The sequence below is a fragment of the Excalfactoria chinensis genome, chromosome 2, assembly GCF_039878825.1.
Source record: "Excalfactoria chinensis isolate bCotChi1 chromosome 2, bCotChi1.hap2, whole genome shotgun sequence".
Classification (NCBI taxonomy): domain Eukaryota; kingdom Metazoa; phylum Chordata; class Aves; order Galliformes; family Phasianidae; genus Excalfactoria; species Excalfactoria chinensis.
Window position 1 is genome coordinate 58588788 of NC_092826.1, and position 21662 is coordinate 58610449.

General features: G+C 44.1%; 2 protein-coding genes across 2 annotated transcripts in view; both read right to left on the bottom strand.

Annotated features, from left to right (window-relative positions):
* GABBR2 (gamma-aminobutyric acid type B receptor subunit 2) overlaps nt 1–8058 on the bottom strand; it is a 448010-nt gene extending 439952 nt beyond the window's left edge. Inside the window, exon 1 of the mRNA XM_072329174.1 lies at nt 7455–8058. Coding sequence (XP_072185275.1) covers nt 7455–7769 — 315 coding nt within the window. The 5' untranslated portion in view covers nt 7770–8058. The remainder of the gene's footprint in view (nt 1–7454) is intronic.
* A 6464-nt stretch (nt 8059–14522) lies between these two features.
* Nucleotides 14523–21662, bottom strand: part of GALNT12 (polypeptide N-acetylgalactosaminyltransferase 12) — a 43158-nt gene continuing 36018 nt past the window's right edge. The window contains exons 9-10 of the mRNA XM_072328710.1: nt 18287–18442; nt 14523–15771 (exon numbers count right to left, since the gene is read on the bottom strand). Of these exons, the coding sequence (XP_072184811.1) occupies nt 15634–15771; nt 18287–18442 (294 nt within the window). The 3' untranslated portion in view covers nt 14523–15633. The remainder of the gene's footprint in view (nt 15772–18286; nt 18443–21662) is intronic.

Consider the following 21662-nt stretch of genomic DNA (forward strand, 5'->3'; position numbering starts at 1 on the left):
CCTGTGAGGGTAGGAGGAGGAAACAGTGGAAAGGGAGTTAATTAATAACCCCAAAGGGGGCTCTTCCTACTTTTCCCAGGAGGAACTGGATGTAAAATGTTTTCTTATACACCTGTTACATATATATATCTCCAGGTAACTCCGGAGACCAGCAAAGAAACTGAGGCCTGCCTTGGGCAAGAAGTATCAAAATCAAAATGCATAGCTACTTGAAGGAAACAGAAGATTGAAGAAATACCTTATTTTAAAGACAAGTGATAGTGATTCTTTAATTAAAAAAAAAAATAAATAAAATAAAATAAAAATCTCAAAATGACCAAGATAACAGGCTGAGATCCTCCAATGGAAACTGCGGCAAAGTGATTTTCACATCCACAGAAAGGAAAAGCTGTTACAGCATCAAGAGGGCATAAAGTGAAAATAACAATATACCTTCAAAGAGTTTCCATGCAAATGATGGAGAAAAATTTTTTCCAGAGGATTTCAGGATTTGGGGGATTCTGTAGACCAGACTGGAGGCCTTGCTCAAGCACTTACTCTAGTTCCTAGTGGATCTGGCAAGAAAGCCCAAGTGAAATATATGGCCAATACTGTAGATGCTGGATAATCCTAATGGTCCTCTGATCTTAGAACACATTAATTATTTAAAAGAAGTACCATGGCCTTAGCAGGGAACATAAGTTTTCTAATCCTATCCCTCAAACTCATGTTGTTTGCTTTCAGGCAATTAGTCCATTATCTGGGCCTTCATCTTTCAGGAGCCTCAGAGAGGCAATTTGAACAGCCCTGTCGAATTAGCCCTTACATTCTAAGATTTTGGTGACTATTATTTTCAGAGGGGAGGTGGGTATTTACCTTTAATCTCTCAGCTTTAATTTTCGCATTTGGAAATACTTATTTGGAAAATACTATGGATGAAATTGTCAGTACTAAAGTCTTATAATAATGAAAAGCTAATGACATGGAAATTGGACATCAATCACTGACTTGGCAATGAAATTACATGGTTATTCCAACACAAGAAAAAAATATCTGAAAGAACAGTGTTTGGCGGTCAGTGTTTGCTGTTTCCACTCAGCAGGCAGCACAAACCAGCCCTAAATCCAGCAGCTGTTACCCACAGCAAAATCCTCTGCAAAGAGAGGCAGCCGTGGCTGGCAAAGAAGGCTCTGTCGTCCCTCGAGCATAAGCAGCACAGCAAGGGGAAACACCATATGACTGAAGATACATTTCAGCTATTCTCAGGGGCACTTTGTTCAAGTCAGAGTGATGCTGTGGGTGAACCAGTTTGTTCCAGGAGTCAGCAACTGGTATATGAATGTCAGAGCTAGGGGACAAGGAAAGAACTGAAAATATTATTTCTAGCTCAGCTAGACCCACAAATAAGACAACAGTGAGACTCTCTCCTAAAAGGCTTCCGGCTCTGTTACTGTTTTAGTTTCAGGACTCCTAGAGCAAAAATAAAAATAAAAGAAAAAAAAAAAAAAAAAAAAAAAAAAAAAAGTGATGTATCTGTGGCCTCTCAATTTGGAATCTTGCAGTTTGAAATAGAGCTCCAGCAAGGGGCTCCAATGTACCCACACTCATCTCCACAGGACTGAGTCACACCAGTGCTGACTGACTGACCTCAGTGTGCTTGTCTTCTTGCCCCAGCTGCTCCAAAAGTTAGCTGAACCAAAATGGATTGTGGCGGATTTCCTTTCTTAACTTCTACCACCCAATCATCTGAGCCAGAACTCTATATTCCAAGGTTCAAACCTTGCTAAGAAGTATCTGCTGTCCAGTGGTGGCAATGGCCTCCATCTGAGTTTTGTGAAGGAACTGTTTGGTTCACACTTCCCACAGCTTCCTCAAATGCATTGCTATTCCATGATATGCCAAGAAAATTCCCATAAAGCAATGAAATTCCAAGTGGAGAACAAAGCTTGAGCCACAAATGCATCATTACTTCATTATGTCATTCACGTGAGATGTTGATCTGTAGCCTTGAGATGTGGTGCTGTTCATCACCATCTCAAACAGCTGCATGTGTTCAATTAAAACAGTACAAATATTGCACAGAAAACTTTTTGTGTGAATGCCACCAATCTCTCTTCTAGCTCTTTCCTCTCCCTTTTCCTATCACAAAATATTTTCTTCACAGTTATCGCTAGAAATATTACACTCCATCTTTTCCACAAACCTGAGTAATTTACGGTTGTTGGTAACCATTTCAGAGGACAGGGCCTTCCACTCTTTCTGCAAATGTAAATGGAAACTCCTTCCTGGATTGATTCAAAAAACTACTTTTCTGCACTGACAGAATGTGTTTGGCATTTGAATTAAAAGATTCCATAACAGTATGTTTTGCAGTATGCATTGGATAAGTTATACATGAAATTGCAAGACATATGCCAGAAAATGATACATTGGCTTTAATCTCTCTGCAAAGATATTTAGAGGATATACATTCTACAGGTCTGAGATCCACACCCAGAAGAGTGGGTGCTGTGAATACATGATTTCTCTCCTCTCCACACCTACATCTTAGCATCAGTGGAAAAACCAGCATGGAATTAACATAAATGCTTAACTTTTAGATGACTCCCTGCTAGTTTACAAAACTCAAATGCAAAAAGAGGTTATATGCCTTAAATGGAGCCATATTCCATGAAAGTCAAAGGGAACATTGACAGCTTTAACAAATACATTCATTCTAGGCAGAATGCTGCCAGCAGGGTAGCCTGTGATCATCACCTGTACAACGTGACAACACATGTATATTGTCAGTCTAAACTATCTGCATATATCAGAAAACATTAAGCACTCAGTGATACTCAAAGGTAAGAAATTACCCATCAACTCAACACATGCCAGACACAAGCTCACGATAATACCAAAGTCTGTCAGTTCAGTCTGACTTTTAGCCCTGATCTCCTTTGTGTTCAGCTGGCTGCTCCCCTTAGAACAGATGACTAGGACAACACCTCACCTGTCCTATTTTGAGTTCTGCCTTAAAAATGAAAAATAAAGCTCCAGGAAATACAGCACTCAGAACACTCACTAATGATGTGGGGGAACAAGGCTGTGTTTGTGTTATTATCTCAAAGCAGTACAGACCTTCTGCTGATACACCCTGTGTGCAGGCCCAAGTCCTGGGGGGAAGATGAAGCACAACTGCACAGCTTGGATCTGGGGCCCCATTCGTGCCCTCCCAAGAGGAGTGCTGAGGAACTGTTTGCCGTGGCTTTAGACAGAAGGGTGGGCTGACCCCAGAGGAGCTGGAGATTGGAGGGCAGGCCTACCAACATGTGCTGGAGGGTTCTGATGGAGTTCAGGTTTCATCTTGGGGTGCACCATCCATGTACAGAGCGTGTCAGACTCACTCCAGATCCTGATTTACCACACTTCCCCACACAAATCCAGCAGCTGTCAGAGTGACTCCAGCCTGTGCCTCCTGAGACAACCAGCCTAACCAGCACACCGTGTGCATGTCTCTCAGGGGGATGCTTTCACTCGATTCTGTCAGGGAAGAGCTGCTCAGGTGGCAACCAGAAGCTGACAGTCCTCTGAGGACCAATCATTGAACTCCGTGCTTCACACTCCTCTCAGATCCCTTATTTTGCACCACTGCCAGAAAATACCTCTTCTGCTCCTAGACTGTTGCCTGTCCTTAATATGTGTGTGACTCCTAGTCTGGCATACAGGAGCAAGACATGAGTCAACTTTGTTGACAGCAGTCCTGAGTGGGCTTTTCAGAAAAAGACACCTTTACTTGGAGTCTGAAGGTCTCTTTCAACATAGAGTGGCTGGTAGGAGTGAGCCAGACCCATGCACAGCCTATATGACGTTTTTAAACCTTAAAGGAAAGTCTTGTTGAAAAACACAGAGATTTTCATAGTAGAAGGAAAATAAAGAGAAGGCCTTTTTGTAGCTTATCTGTATTGTAACTTCTTGTCAGAAAAATTAGGTAAGGCAGTTTCTCCTTAATAATAGAACAGAAGGCAAATATGTATTAAACATCAAGGAGTTTCCACTTTCCTTAAAAGGTTTTGTGTATGCGTCATAGCCCACCCTTCTATGCTCTTTAAAGGTATTAGAGTATGTTGTTATATAAAGATGAGATTACATCAGGATTACTACAATTTATTTGTAGTTATTATAGGAAATTAAATAATCTCACCACCATAGTATGAATTTTCTTCTCTCTTTGTGATAATATATCCCCTTTAGTCCTGAAAGGTTTTCTTTTTATCAGATGGTCTAGACTCCCTTTGCCCTCCAAAAACAAGTGACAGAATCTTAACCTGCAGATGTGACTTTCCTGGCTATAAATGTCAGCCTCACTGTGCAACAACTGCAGCACTGATCCTACAAGCAATCAGAAAATATATTCCATATTCGAGGGAAGACATCCAGATGCAGAAGGGCAGATATCCAACTTCCATTAAGGCCCTTGTCTTCTCCCACTGTGCCTCTTCCTCTAGTTTCAGCGAGGTCAGTTTTTTCATGATGCAAATTAAATACTATTGAAGTGCATAACATTCTCTATTAGAATGCTTAGCTCCTTATTTTAGGATTATTCCGCTTTTTTTTCTCCTCCAACAGATGAGTGCCAGGATGCTTATGTAGATACCACCCTTCCTGATTTAAATGAAGTCAAAAACTGCGTGAAGCATGTAGAGAGCCGAGCTCACTATTCTACAAGAAATTCCTTTGCATTTTCAGCAAACTATAGTTACAATCACAGGGACTGGAAAAAGAAGAAATATTGTATCACAGTATTGATCCAAAGCCATAAACTATCAAGCGTCCTTAACTTCCAGGACCTGGTCCAAGGGCTGCTGGAATCAGTGAATTACTGCCATTAATGTCAATAGGCTTGGATAAGACTCCTTACAAATAATCACTCTTGTTTCTAAAATAACCTAATTATGACACTTTGTCTAAGAGTCTCATCTCGGCTTTGCTCCTGCTCTGCCTGAGATGGGCAGGACTACCTGAATTCACTACAACTTATACCAGAGTTCTGCAGACATCTGTACCGGAGCTGTGTTTCATTTGCCAAGCCCAGATAGGAATGTCCAAGTAAATAAAGCCGTGCCCACAGGCCAGTAAAGCAGGGTTCACTGAACTGCATCAGGGTCGTGCTCCAGACACATTCAACCATCAACAGTACTCAAGTCAGAAGCATCCATGTTTGCATATACTTGCTGTAACCTGTGGTCTTATTTTGCACTGAAGACATTCACAGAATCATAGCTGCTTGAGATAACGGATTAAGGACTGTAGTGAACTCTGAGCTTCCTTCAGCTTAACTGTGCTGATAAGCACAAGGAATGCCACTCCGGTGCTCCAGGGTTAGAGACAGAGAGCAGCCTAAGTTGGGAAGCCCACTGCAATTCTGACGGTGGTCAGAAATACGGGCATCCCTATGATCCACTGTACAGAAACATCAAGCAAACAGTATGCAGTTCAACTTAGCCAGGAAGCCACCTCAGTAATGAAAAGGGATCCGATTTGCTTGTCTTCATAATACTTTCATGATTATTTTTCGTGAGCTTTTTATTGAAGTGTTACGTAAAGCTGCAACACAGACATCGGTTCATAGCAGAGGGTGATTTTGGAACTCCACGAGGGAGTTTCTGAATCACTGCCATGCGTTTCCTAAATCACTGCCATGCATTTCCCAGGCTCTTCGTCTACACAACAAACATTTCTCTGGCTGTTCAAAAACCCCTGGTGCTCAGGGTCCCACATTCTCTCTCCAAGAGGAGCCAATGTCAAAGCACCCGCGAGGTCCTGGAGGGGAGCAGGTCTGTGGTTATGTAAGGACAAGGATCCGGGCCCTCCGGGTGCATCCATCTATGAGCAGCCTGGGAACAGGCTGAGTACCGTAGCAGGCAGCAGGAGGGAGCAGCCCTTCTGCTTACCGTAAGACATAAGGTAATGGCTGAGCACAACGAAAAAGTTTGTGCTGCCATTACATATTTAAAGGCTGTTCCTACCATTAGGCTGTTCCATTACGGTGCAGTCAATCTAACACTCCTCACGAACGCTCGTTTATTTACTTGTCACTATTAAGCACGCAATAATGACCCGACCGCTCTCCAAATACATACATTTGCCTGATTTAGCATTCCATAACCATCCATTTATTAATTGCTTAAAAGCATCCAGAGCCACACAGCACACGGGCAGCAGGATCCCGATCCTTCAAACCCCCCTGGAGTACCGAACAGTAAAAATACAATTTTTAAGGAACCGGTGCACATTCCACAGCCAATCAGACAATTCTTCTGGTTGCTCTGTTCATCTTAACGCTGACTACCCTCCTCAGAACCCAAAATCTCTAAGAACAACTGCAAAATATTTTGATTGCAATCAGGTGCAGCCCCTCATTGATTGGGATGTGTGCGTAGAAGGAAGGTTCCTGCTTCTCCACTTCCTGCGTACTCATTATTTTGCAACGATCCCATCCGAGGGGTGGATTTAAACAGAATAATGTAATGAACGCAGGACTGGGAGAACCGTGATCTTGTTTCTCCCCAAGACCACGCTTTATGAAACAAGTCATGCCATTCCGAAAATCCCCCATAATTCTTTTCATTCTGATTGCAGAGGTTCATTTTTTTAAGGAGACGAACGGCAGCTCGGGGCCGCTCCTGGCGCAGCATTCCGGCCTTGTGAACCCAACAGCACCCAAACGACACACTCAGCGCTACCACCCCAAGCCGTCCGAAACAACACCACGACAAATGCGTGTCGGCGAAGGGCAGCTGCCCCACAGGGAGAGATTTCTGGGGCGACCCTGTGGACGGAGAGCCAGCACAGCCCGGTATCGCCGCTCTGCAACCGGAGAGGGGCTTCCGCAGCACAACGGGGGTCTCAGCATCCATCCCCGCGCCGCACCGGGGGCTGTCGTGGAAAGGAACGCGGCGCGATTCACGCGGGGCGGCTGCCACCTTGAGGGCAGGCTCCGCATCGAGCCGGCATCTCCCTCCGTTTGGCGAAGTTGCGACCCAAACGGAGCGCGTTGGAGAGCCGGGTACCAACTTCCCCACGCCTCCGCCTCCCGCCCGCAGTCCTTCCGCACCCCGAACGGCACCGGGCCGCACCGGGGCCGGGCGGCCCTCATGCATCCCTCGGGCAGCGGCACCGCAGATTTAACTCTTTCCGCAGGTCTCCACCGGCTCGCTGCGAGCCGCCCGCCGGAGCCCGCGTCCTGCACGAGGAATGGGAGGCATCCGGATGGAGACGGAGCGGCCGGCGCGCATCTGTTGCTAGAAGCGGCGAGCGGCTGGCTCGGGTCCGGGCCCCGAGGGCAGAACCCCTCCGGAACGGCTCCGCGTCCTCAGCCGCTTCTCCCCGCGCGTCTCCCGGCGGCGCCGCAGCCCCCGCGTCCGCGCTGCCCTTGCGCCCCGGTCCCGCAGCGCCCCGGGACTGGGCGGCGGCGCGTCCCCGGCGGCTCCTACCTCCGTGTCGTAGAGGCGCAGGTCCAGGAAATAGGGGTTGAGCAGGGACTCGTTGCGGATCTGATCCATGGCCAGCTGCACGGCGGGCAGCACCCCCCGGCCGATCCTGCTCTTCTGGTCCTCCTCGGACTGGCTGAGCGGCATCAAACCCATGATGGAGATCGGCGTGGTGGCGTTGGGGGGCAGCCCGGCCGCCCCCCGGGAGCTGCCCCGAGACCAGCCCCAGCCCGGCGGCACCCAGCCTAGGCACAGGAGCAGCAGCAGCATGGCAGGGCTGGAGGTGGCGACGGCCGGGCTCCGCGCAGAGGGATGCATGCTGCTGGATGGGGGGAGGAGGAGGAGGAGGAGGAGGAGAGCTGGGGAGGGGGGGCGGACGGAGCGGCGGGAGGGAGCCGAGCCCCGCTCAGCCCGGGCACATCCCCCGGCGGCGGGAGGGAAAGCAACGCCTCCCGCTTCCAAGGGAGCCTCGGGGTCTCCTCTCTCTCCCCCTCCGCCCCCCCTCCCTTTTCTCTCCTCTCCCCTGGCAATAATCCTTCTGGCAATGGCGCCTACTCCTTCCCAGGTCTGCCAGCTGCAGCCACCAGAAGCGATAAATAAATAAATAACCCCCTCCCCCCCCCCCCCCCCCCCCCCCCCCCCCCCCCCCCCTTCCCTCCGCTTTCCCTGCACCCTCCTCCTCTTCCTCCTCCTCCCCTCCTCTCCCGGCGGCGGAGCAGGGAGCGGGACCTGCCTCTGCCTCCCCGCTGCGCTCCGCTCGGGGAGGAACGGCACCTCTCGGGCGGGGACGGGGACAGGGGGGAGAGGTGGGGGAGGTAGAGAAGAGGGGAGCGAGAAGAAGCCCTCACTGAACACCTCCCTCCTCCTCCAAAAGGAAAGCATATATATATATATATATATAAATATAAGATGCTTCGGTAGAATGGAAAAAAAAATAAAGAGAGAGGTTGGTGTGTGTGGGGGGGAACGGTGCGGGCCGGGGGAGCAGCGCCCTAATGCCGCATTCTCGGAGCCGGGGCAACCCCGAGGGAAGGGAGGTGCCGCCCGCGCCGCCCTTCGGCTCCGATGCGGGAAGGGCCGGGGGACGGTGCGAGGCACGCGGCGAGCGCGTACCCCCCCCGCCTCCGCTCCCGCGCAGCACGCAGACACGCGCCCACGCCGGCTCGGCACCTCCGCCACCGTACACGCACACGCACAAACGCACACACACACACACAGAGCCTGGGCCATGGCAACTCCGCAGCGCGCTCACAGGAGCGCGGCGTTCTGCAAAACCAGGTTATTTCTGGGTTATCCTTTGCTCTCCCCGCAGGATTCCCGCAGCCCGGCAGCGCATAGTGACAGCGCCGTGCCCTGCTCCCAGCACGGCTCCCCTGAGCAGCGAGGAGCCCCGTAGAGCCGGTAGAGTCCCGGTGTGTGTCCCGCTGGGGGAACATGCAGCCCTGCCAAACCGGACTCGCGTTTTATAGATACGTTTTATAGATACAGCAAAACCGTGATGAGGGGCGGCTTAAGAAACTGGGATTGTTTAGCAGGAGAAAGGAGGCTCAGGGGAGACCTTACCGCTCTCTACAACTGCCTGAAAGGAGGTTGTGGTAGAGTGGGATTCGGCCTCTTCTCCCAGATAACAGCAATAGGATGAGAGGGAACAGCCTCAAACTGTACTGGGGGTTGATTCAGATTGAGTATTAGGGAAAAAAATTTCTTCTCTCTTCTTCTCCACCCCAGGGAGGTGGTGGAGTTACTGTCCCCGCAGGTATACAGGAATCGTGTGGATGTGGCACTGAAGGACATGGTCATTGGGCACGGGTTGGTGGTTGGACTGGATGATCTTAATGATCTTTTCCAACCTTTATGATTCTATGAAGGCCAACCTAATATATCCCATATACAACTGCCGCATCTATGCCGTAAATCGGGATGAATCTTTATAGATTAATAAATTCTATGATCATAATAAGGTGACCTTGGGCCAAAAGCCCTTAACCTGTCACCCCGTAATTCTTGTTTCTTTGCAGCCCTTCCTGTGGAATGACATCCAACAGTGCTGAACTAAAGACATAAGTAAAGAAGGGGTCATCACCTCTCTTAATAAATTAATTCAGTCATTAGCGAGTTTGCTAAGATGTGAATCAGATTCAGTACCAATTTGTCTCATTGCAGGTTGCCAGCCTTCGGTGAGGATGCCCAGAGAAGCTTTGGTGCCCCATCCCTGGAGGTGCTGAAGGCCAGGTTGGATGGGGCCCTGGGCAGATGAGCTGGTGGGGGGCAGCCCTGCTCACAGCAGGGTGTTGGAACCTCTTTGAGGTTCTTTCCAACCCAAGCCGTTCTGTAATTCTGTGATTCTTGTCATGCCTACGTCAAAGTAAGGACTCCTGGCATTACTGATATTCCCTCGCACACATACGCTAATGTGTGCACACTGCAATAGCAAACCCCTGGAGGCAAAGCAGCCAGGCTGTCCCAAGAGGCTGCCTCCCTGTGGAACGATCCACATTATGTCTTCAATGCTTTCTCCCTGAGCACGCAAGCCACTTTTTTCTCCCGTGTGCCTGATCTTGCCTTGCAATAAATCACAATGCATGCTCTCCATTCATGCGAGTGGCCTGCCCTGCAGTTTGTCACCTGCAAACTTACAGCACGTTATTTTCTTCCAGAAAATTGATGATCATTACACCAGGAAAAGATCTTCCTAGGATCCCAACAGGAGCAGAGGGTACACTGATTTTACATTACATTATTTTTAATCACCATTTCAATCCTAAATGAACGTCACCATTCTCAACTAGATCTGCAATAGGTACCAAACCCATCTGTCAAATGCAGACAGATTCATGCAGATTCATGTAAAATCACTCCTTCAGTGTTGGTGGATACCCCATCCCTGGAGACACTCAAGGTCAGGTAGGATCTGAGCACCCTCATCTGCTGTAGGGTCCCTGAACACTGCAGGGGAGCTGGACTAGATGGCCTCAAGGGGTGCCTTCCAACTCAAACAATTCAATGAGAAGTGAGTCCCAGTTCTCGTGCCCAAACTGTAAAGGTCCGAGGCATTGCTGGCTGCCATTTAAGCTAACCAAAGCTGCGCTTCAGATTTAGTCTGTTGAATATTGTTGCAATTTGGATTTTAATGCCTTTGTTGCAGCCTCCTCTGTCAGGAAAGCAGAGATGCTTTTGCTTCATGGTGTGAAGATGGAGTAATAAAGGCTTGGGAAACACTGAGACACTGAAGCATTCAAGTTCCATGTTAAGAAAAGCTATGAAAATAACCTTTATTTTTCAGGCTGAGGACTTAATGTGGGGAAATAAATAAAGCCATATATTGAACAATGAGGATTAAGCTAAATAAGCCTCTCTAAATCCTTCCTCTGTACTCAGCAAGGCATGGAAAAGATATTCACAAAATCTTTTGTAAAAAGGAAAAAAAAAAAAATAAAAAAGGAAACCTAATGCAAGAAATAGTTTATGATCAAGTAACTATGGACAACGCTGTAATGCAGGTGCACTGAGGCTGTTTAATAAAGAACATTTTTTCCAATCCTGTTGAAGACTTCATCTGAGATCCCATCCAAGCTTTTCGTACAGTCCACATATAAGGTTTCAATAAGATACACACATAGTTAGCTTCTACAAATCCTCTTCTTTCCTGCCAGCAGCACTCAGGAATTTCTCCTTTGCGCCTAACAGACGCGGGTGGTGCCTCCCTTTTAAATGAGAGGCCTAACAGAGAATTGCACCAGACCTATTTTTAAAAGTTATGTCAGAGACAGCCTCCTGCCCAGCCATCTCCTCTTTATTTTTCCTTTCCCTAGAAATTCCCCAGAACGTCTCACTACCATAAAATCAGAGCAGTGCATCCCCTTGGATGACATCCTCTAACACTGCACTCATCCTTTACCTGCTACACAAAAATCCTTTCTGTTCTTATTAGGTGGTCAACAGCAGGCGTTCTCTGTGTGTCTGTTCATTCCTCTTTGGCTAAAACATCAGTTCACAACTGTGGTAAACCCTACTCCCTTTGCTTGAAAATCAAATGCCACTTTCTCCTTGGCACATTATCCAGTCATGTCAGCATTTCAGTCACGTGAGCCCTTCAGCTGTATTTCAGTAAACAGTTCTGTGCAATATCTTCCTGTTAAATAATACTTTCCAGTTTCTTCCAGGTATTATCAAGTCTTCTCACAGTGTGTGCAGAGTTAACACACTTTATTCTTTATGTATTCCTTCAGTGTTCATGAATTTCAGGTCCAAATATCTGTGCTGCTGTTCTTCCCTTGACCACTTTCACTTCTGCAGCAAGTTAAATACCTTCAGAGGATGTACAAATTCAAGAAGACTGCTTTTCCCTTCCCACAAAGCAATGAGCTCTGCAGCTGGTCCTTTTTCACTCTGGGAGCCAGCCTGTCACCACACAAAGCATGCCATGCTTCCCATCAAACCACAGCTCCATCCCTGGGTCTTCTGTCTTCCTTCCTCTTCCTTTTGAAGATAGGAAAAATTGCATATGCATACCTAATCGTTTTCCTCTAGAAATGGAAGAATGCTGCAATGTTCTAATTCAGACCCAGCTACAGCCTTTGGAGCCAGCCACCAGCAAGCTGGCAGAGCAGGGGTGCTCCATCATACTCCTCTTGTTCCTCCCAAGGACTTTTCCACCTACATCTGCTAACTTGAAGACCAAATCATGACTGTTCTAGCACCGTGATCTTATGCAGTGTTCTCAAACACTGCTAAAAAGCCTACTGTTTTAACTGCAAACACACAGCTGTGTGATCCTAACCCCATAGTCTCTCTGGGCATCTTTATTGCTGTTTTCTTGTCGAGGTATCAGAACAAAGCTCAACATCAAATTAATCTGCTGGGACAGCCAAAGGAAATCACAAGAACATCAGATTTTCAGTTACCAGCCAGGCAGTATCACAGTGTTTCCATACATAGGATGCAGGAGCACATTCTCATCAGTTCAGGGTTTCCAATAGGAATTTCTCCTTCAACTAGGTCTTATCAATTCCTATAAACACGGCAAACATTGAACATGCTTTTAAGTCTTTGTTTCGGCAGAGCAAGCAAGAAATACTGCTTCCAATCCATATTGACTTATGCGTATACAACAACAACTGTTGTTCCAGAGTGACTGAGCAAGCTGCAATAATTCTCCATCATAAAAGGTTCAGCCAAGACTGCACATACAGAGGTTCTAGTCCACGCTGATGATCCACAATGCGTAAATGAAAGGAGAATTGTAGAAGAATAAAAGAAAGAGAACAGCAACATATTTACCCGAAGGAATAAAGCTTTACTATGGAAATATGGTAAAGAAGTAGTGAATTGGGAACTAGAGTGCAATCTGGATAGCAATCTCTTTTTTTTTTTTTTTTAAATTAAGATTTTTTTTTTATTTTTTTTTTTTTTAAGGACAAATAATTAAATGATAAATAAATAAATAAGTATAATCAGCTGTTACTACCCCAAATTCTCATCTTAAGGATAACATCTCCAAGTATTTTATTCATGCGTTAAAACTTCTTTGCATGTTAATATTCCTCTCACAAGTTACCCGGAACAGAATACTGTGAAGTATTTTGCACAGTTCAGTTCTGTAAAAAACTGCTGGCTTAGATTGTTCTACCTCCACCGCACCAAATAAGTTTCACCTCCAGGGACGTCCAAGGAAGACCACAAAGGAACCCAGGAGCACACAAAATGAAGCTGATTCTGTATGTATGAAAACACTGGAAAGAGCGTATTGCCCACTAGACAGCGAAGGACAGATTTCTTCATTTCAGTCCTCGAATTGTACGTGGCATACTTTGTATTGGGATGATATATTCTTAGTATAACTCGGTTAGCCCAGCTCCACTCTGCATTTTAAAAATGTCCTGTTCTCGTTTTGAACAATTTGACGGTACAAAACGGAAGACGGACCCTCTTGAGATTTCCCTGTTTGCAGTGCCAGTGTCCCATTTATTTTAATATGAGATTATCAATTAGCTTGAATCACAGGTTTGGGATTTACAGGTGCTTCACGCGGTTTGCAATAAAAGGGGGAAAAAAAGTGGCTCTGAACACTCAAGGTGAGTATTAAGAAATGGAGGTAGTTCTGGTTGTTGTATGGCTGTTGTATCGGACTGTGTGGAAACTCTTTCTCATTTTCAAAGAGCCTTAGGAGACCAAAATCAGATGGAATATTAATTTGTGACTTAGTCTTCTAATTATATAGTTCTCTGAGACATTCAGCCTCTTCTATGCTGAGAAGCTCAAAATCTACACTCCATTCCTTGGAGGGTAGCCCTGACTTCCCACTGAAGAAAGTCTGTGCACCATGAATCAGACATGTGACTCCTTCATCCTCCAAACTCAAAGCCAGACACTAATGCAATTCCACTGAGCAGAGAAGAAGGAAAGGAACAAGGGGAAAAAAAAGGGAAGCAGTTGGACTAAATGGGCAACAACATACATGGAGCAAGCTGGTGATGCCATGAGATTCAGTTCACTCTTGAACTGAACGTAAACATGTTTGTCTTGTAAATATTCACTGCAGGCTAGTAGATTTGCTGGCATAGAAGGAAACAGCTCAGCTGCATGTAACTGGAATCTTGGGACATCAATATGTCTCTCTAAACAAATGCAGAGTAGCAAGATGGACAGAGGACAATTTCCAATTACTAAATTTCATTTGCGTACGACCACCTGCTGATAAAATCTGGAAGTCTCAAAAGCAAGAAAACCTCCTTGACCCTAATGGTCAATGAGCATTTTGTCTACAAGTGTAATTGCTGGGCTTTCATTAGCTTATTAATGTGATGCAATCAGCAGTCATGAAGGCAAAACAGAAATGAACAGAAAAACCGTGCTGTGTTGGTACGCTTCAAACAGCTCTCTCATGCAGACACACAGCTTTGATTTGTGACTCCACAAACTGAACACAGTTGCTGCTAGCAGGTGAACAAAAGCATTAATGAGAAATGGGAACTTGAGAGAGCATAAAATAGTCCTGTCTTCTCCCAGCTGCTACAGGGATCAGAGAATAAGCAATCAGAGGAATGGTTAAAAGAAAACTACTGACCATATGAAACAAACAAGCAAACTCCCACAGTTGCCACTGTAAGGAGTTACAAAATATTTTATTAGTTCTAACATTGATTTCATCAATCCAACCCACAGAGACAGAGTTTTAAAGTTCTCCACAAAAATATTCAGTCTATGGGACTTTTGATAGATCTTGGTAGAACGTCCATGTGTATCCACTACAGGAAGAAATGTTCCCCCTACACCCTAATCATATAAATAGATACGACAAAATGACATGAGCCTATGAGGATTCAAAGGAAGTTCTGTACATTTTATGCAGCAAACAAGAACAAATAATGGAAGAAACCAAGACTTTTAAGGGAAAAAATGGTCGAAATCTTCTCACTTCTATGCATAAAACATTCCCAGCTGCGACTGTTGCCTCATTTCTTTACGAAAGGTGAGGGAAAAAACCACTCTTCTTTCAAAATCAGACCTAAGCATGCTTAGAAACTCGAGTGCCTCAAGCAACTCAAATTGTCACAACATTTAATGTATAGTATTGTCAAGCATGTGCAATCTGTATGCATCTAGATTGTTATCTGTGCAAAAAATATGCAGACCTTTCTGCTTCAATGTGCAAATCCACACTGACTTCAGTGAGGGGTCTGTTGTAGCCAGTTTGGGGCAGAACTGGCCTAGGTTTGCCCTGCTGGTATCTAAAAGAGGGGGAGAAATATTAACTAGCATCTGTTAAAAGGCACAACTGCAAAATGTTTTAGTAGAAAAATAAACATTTTAAGGTATTGGCAGATAAATTAGTGCAATTATTTTGACTGCCTTACTTTCTTTCACACAGTACATTAAAATATACATTGTCACTTGTGAAAAGAACCTAAGACACTTCAGAAACAGTTATGTAGCTGCCAAATAAAGGGAACTGAGGAGGAGCAGGTTCTGTGACATGACATAACCACAGTACTTACTTAATGTAGTTCTCCATAATTAGTGCAGTTTAACGATCCAGAAACACCAAATTTAATGCTTTTAAACTAATTACTGTCCTTCTCATATAAAAATATATCACTTATAGAATTTTCAAAAGGCTGACTATCTGCTGACTAGAAAGAGAACGTTTTCATTTTCAGCTATATACTAGATGACATCTGGATCAACTTCTTTCTTTGAAGAACCACTTTTGGTAGTCTGAATTGGTACACGGTCGTAGCACTGGTGCTGGATTACCATTGTAGGAGTTTGACTCTGCTTGTAAGCACTTCTGAGTTTGCATATGAAACAAAGTACCGTCCTACAAAACAGAGAAATCATTTTTGCTTTTCAGGTCTTAAAAATGAAAAACAAATCACTATAACAAAATGTTCACAGTAAGATACCATGCATATCCTTCCCATGGGGTTATGCAGCAAAACCAAAATGCTTAACTTGAGAAACTTCATCAAAAGACCTAACTTTTACACTTATTTCATGTTCTGACACTTAGGTTTGTAAAAGGTATTATTTCTCAGCTCAGTCTCATTCCTTTTTGTTACTGCACCACAGTATGAGCAGAGAAAACCAAAGCAAAATACATGCGTTACTTAAATTCAACAATTTAATATGCACGTAGCAAGTAAATTTAGTTATCTTTAGTTAATTAGTTGCCTATTCCAGATATATTTTCATCCCAATAAAACTGGTAATTTCTTTACAAATTATATTTGCAGTGCAAAAAGCAAAACATTCTAAGCAAGAAGCCTCTTGATTTCAAATCTCTGTGCTGTCAGCTGGATTTGCTTAAGGGTAGCACAGCTGCCTAAGAGGCATAAGGCCTGACTGGCCTGGGCACTCATGCTCCCAAAGAACATTATGTGAGGACTCAGGCCTTCCGGTTACAGGAGTCTCCAAAACTGTTTTACCCCCAGTTCACATAGCTCACTCAAATCTGGAAGCATTGTCAGCCAAGATACCGAGTTGCAATAAAGTGATGTAACCAAATGTGGAGAAGAGCTGTGCTCCTTGTGAGCCTTTCTTGGGCTCAGGTGACACCTGCACAACTGTTTTCAAAACCCCACCCTGCTTCTGAGTATAAGCTTGAGTCCTCTGAAAGTCTGCTCTTCAGTCCTCAGGAATATTGCACTAACGGCACCTTGCTCCATAGCCCCCAAGGGCCAGTGGCGTGCACTTGCTCACGGGTTTGCTTGCAGGCTTAGCTGCTGAATGACTTTCTGTTTTCCATTTGTGATAATTCATATTTCTGAGTGAACTAATCAATATCTGCCTCGCTTGCTTTTGATGCTGTGCCAGGAAGAACTTAATTCTGGCCAGGCAGCTGGGAAGGCTGTTCAAATCTCTGATGATGCTACTTGTTTAAGGATTGCTCTTCTAGCATCTGACACTTCTCCACACAAAGCAGGAGACTTTACAGTACTGATACTTGGCATATACTAGCCCTGAAACATGGGAACAAGTGATTTTGATTTAATGCAGCACAAGAAGAGGAATCAGTGCAGAGCAGTAGACTCAAGTCACGCAGAGGAACAATGAGAAAGACAGAGGATTTAGTATCTGAAACTTAAGGAATTACTTTGAATGTGAATGGTTAGGAATGCTGTGGAATCAGATGTATTCCAAAACTGTTTTCTCAGTTACTTTTATGAAGTGACTGGAGTTCATTTAAAATTTGTCATTTTAGGAATTAATGTATATGAATTTGAAAAATTTCATGAAGTCAATGTTAGAAATGAAATACCATTGATAAAGCCAGCCTCTTAAACAGTTTTACTCAATGAGTTTCAGTCTGGACTAGATTTGAGTGACGAGACGGCAATTTTCATGTTTTTCTTTAGAATTTACTCTGTCTCATATCACGAATGGAAGTATCTAGGCAAGAATTTGTCAGCTGTAGAGCTTGTAGAATTTAGATGCATTATGTAGAAACATTATGTAAATATACCATTTTGATATATTATGTGAACTTTTCCTTTAGCCGAATAATAACACCCCAGAAGCTAACCAAGGCCATCATTTTTCATGCAATTTATTTTCTCTGAGACATTCAGGAACTCCTTCAGAGATTAAAACCTACTAACACAAGGTTTTCTAAGATGACATGTTATGTTTTTTTAATACACTCCATACTTATCAGCATTTCTTCTCCTTGGTAATAGTCATTTAAGTTGAAGAAGGGATTTGCTGAGTCCCTACAGTCAGTAAGACGTGTCCCGTGGGGGAGCAGGAATAGAGTAGAAGGTATCTTTTGATGGGGCATCAAATTACACAGCTGCATTATGTTGCAGAAAAATCCAGAGAGGACTTCTGATGCTCATGGGGAGGCTGCTGGCAGAGGAGAAGCAGCAGCTTCTCATAAACAAGGAACGGTTTAAAGCAACAGTGGTGATAATATGGTGATAATGGTGAAGTATATATGGAGGTAAAAATATTGAGAAATAAAAGTTCATGAAAGGAGAGCAAAAGTTGGCCATCTCTAAGATTGGCTGGAGAAGGGGAATGGAAGTTCCCTTCAAATTACAGATAGGTGCTTTCCTTCCTCTTGCCTTTCTGTTCAACTGGAATGTGCTTCAACTGCACGTTGTTGCTACCCTGTTCTATGTTTACATGTTAAAAGCCAAGATAGAGAGTCGCGCCTATCTAAACACAATCCCAGTCCAAATATAGGAATACTTGCAGCCAGAATGCGCAGGCAGTATGATGGAATTGGTTTGTTTTCTTTTTCCACCCTACCCCCAAAAAAGTCAGCAGTTTTTCTCCCACCTTTCCCCCCACAAAGAAAACAAAACTGAAGTGTGCCAAACAGGCGCACTTACCTCTCTGAAAGCAAACTTCTGGTTTTCAGGAACAAGGTGAATGTTTTCTTGACACAAATTCATTGTCAAATAGTCAGTCCCTGCAGTAACTGCTGCACAGGCTTCAGGCTGTCGAGTGTTGTAGCGTATTTCATTATGGGATGTGTACTCAAAAAACTACAAATGCAAGAGAAGAAACAGAAGGCAGAAGTAATTTCATATGTACACAAGGAAGTATTTGTAGGGAGGAGATCCGAAGATACTGAATTTCACATATTAAAGTTGGTATTGTGGAGAGAAAATCTGCCAAATATATTCAAGAAGCCTTAACTGCTGCTATTTGCTTGCTATTTTACAGGAAATCAATCTCACCCCAGCACTGATTTACTCTGGTAGGACTTAAGAGTGTATCAAAATGCTGAATAAATGCACTGGAAAACAGATGTTCCAACATTAAAGAACTTACAACATTTGACTGCAATATTCTATTTTCACATTTTAGACCACCGTTAAAAAGAGAACAGAAAACGGCTTGTAGCCTGATATTATAACTTCTTAATTCAGCTGTCACAAAGCAATGTTTCTTTTAATTAAGAAGCTTCTCAATGAATAGTTCAAATGCAATTTGGTCAAGGTTTATGTTCAGTTACAAAACAACTCAGGATGCACGGCGATGAGCGTTTTATTACATGACATTTTAAGACATTATTCAGAACAAATCAGCTACAGCTGCTTTTAAACACGAGCAGAACTCTATTAAAGACAATTTACGGGCTTTGCTTGTTGTGCAATATTCTATACAGATGTTCTGAGCATGCCCTAAAACATTATTTCCCACAGCAATTATGGTTGAAGCCTTCCTTAATTTTTTATTTTTATCATGGACATTTTCCAGATCTTGGACTTCATTAAAGAGAATGGCAGAATATGAGAGCTGTTTGTATTTAGCATGCTTATAAATTATTTAGACAACTATAGTGCACGGATGTGTGTTTAGAACAGATTTAGATTATGCTCAGTGGGGTAGGCAAGGGTTTTATGTACATCAGAAAATGGCTTGTTACCAACAGTATAGCTGCATTAGTGAAAAGCAATAAAAGGAGGAGGGAGAGAAAGAATCCTCTTTTGTTGTGTTTCACTTCTGAACAAAGTGATTATCAAACTGTGTGAAGGGATCTATAGTGATTCAGAAACTTAGTATATACTTGTGCTTACCAGGAGATCACTCTTAACAACCACTAGCTAATTAGCCTTGAAAGAGAAACTAAAAACGGACTTTTAATGTGCGTAGGACTGCATGATTACCAAGTCTGCAAGCACACAGTTCCAGGTACCAGAGCTCTGGTCTAAGCTAAACTGGCGGTAGCCTTTTCATGAATGAAGCCTCAGGTGGAATTTCTCTGCCAAAGTAGTAGTTGCATCAGTACATTAGCAAATGCTGCCCACTGCTTGCAAAGCTTCATGGCTATTTTCAAGGGCAGTGATGTAAATGACCCCCCTGAACGAACACTTTCACCACCATTCAATTAAAGGAAGTAGCAAATGAAAGTGTTTTGAAAAAACAACTTTAAGCTTGAAATCTACCTTCTGACATAGCATTCATAGCATAGCCTGGGGTTCAAGCACTTCAACAGTGTATTCTGCATTTTTTGCATCTCCTCCATACACATTCAGTTCCTACCACCACAATCATGTCTCCAACTTCTTGCTATAACAAAGATGCTCATTTTTAACCACTCACAGTTAGCTTTCTTACTACTCCCTCAAAAACAATTCAAAAGGACTAGCGGGAACCCTATCCCTTAGGACATGTCATTGTACAACAGGATTCAGGGAAAAAGAGGAACAAATTACCATGGATTTCAGATAATTTTCTCAGAATGAATTTACTTTCTGAGAGATAAAATGGGAGCAGAAACTGGACTTCATAAATAATCAAGAGAAGAGAGCTCTCTTGACAAGGAGCAAAACATGACCCAGTGTGAGGACAAACAGGTGGGAGAAACAGAGGGGACAGACAGCAAGGAAGTCAGAGAAAGACTGGGAGCCAGCCAGTACGGAACAGAAAGCACTAAAGCACTGAGTGGAGAAGCTACAGCCAAGACACAGGACATGCAGAAGGAGACTGAAGTGAAGCTTTCTTATGAGGGTTTTCTGCTAAGCTGCACAAGGTAAAGACTGGAGTGACAAGAGCAGACTGGAGGAGAACAAGCAGAAGAGTTTGGGATTGAGATGGCAGATCCACTTCCAAGGATGAGACAGAAGCTACCCACTGTCAGTAAGGATCTGCAAAACTGCAGTGAAGTGCCCTGCTCTCCTCAATTTGATACAACTGGAGTATGACCAGTCTTGTTTTAATCAGTTCCATCATGCTAAAGTGGTGGATATATGTGTGGAAGATTTGAGCATGGCTAAGGAATTCACATGACCAAGAGCAGCCTATTGTCTTCCCTAGGCGTGGGAAGTCAGAAAATGAAGAGAAGTATTCTATGACCCAGAAAAAGGAAGTACAAATTCAGGAATCCTGACTTCCATTTCCTATCTCACCTGCACATCTTGTTTTACTTTAGCTTCCTTCTGTTTCCACACCCACAGTTCTTCCTGCTGCCCACTTTCTGTTACAGAATAGCTGCTTTCACCCCTACTCATGACCCTCATTTGCCTGCTCCTAGGTTAAGTCTTCCTATACATTTCCACCAAATCAGACTCCAGAGATCCTGCTTCTTCCACCCTCACTCTTCAGAGCTCCTAACTGCTAATTCTGCCATATGTACCCTGCCTGCCACTTGCTGTCCTACCTCTGTCCAAGATTTCTTCCACCCTTTCTCATCTTGGTCCTCTTTCCCAGGCTCCAGTCAGCCCTTATATGACTTTCCCAATTTCACTAATACTGTTTTGTTTGCTGTTTTATCCTTCCTTCTACAGACTTTCCAATTCTTGTGTCATCTCTTATTTTCTTTTGTAGGTTTACACTGCTGTCAGGTACATTCCTCTTTCCTCCTGCTCCCTGGATGCCAGCAGAGGGAGCAGCAACTGCATAACTCAAGAGCATCACTGCTCTCAGTCTGCTGCCTGCATCACAGGAATTTCAATGCACCGCACTAGTGCATCAGCAGAGATGTGAAAGCATCAAAAATCCAGTTATGTGATATCTTCACAGAGAATTTACAGTTGATCTTTAGGTGCCTCATAAGCAAACTAAAAACGTCGCCACATAAGAAGACACTTATGAATTCTACTACTTATTTTGCTTTTACCTTCTACCCTGTCTTTATTTATCTATCTATTTATTTATTTTGGAGGGGTGGTGGGGAGAACAGAAGGGGTAAAATTAAAACCAACCTGTTGTTCAAATAAATAGAAAAAGACTCAAATCCTCTCTTTTCTGTTATGCCTA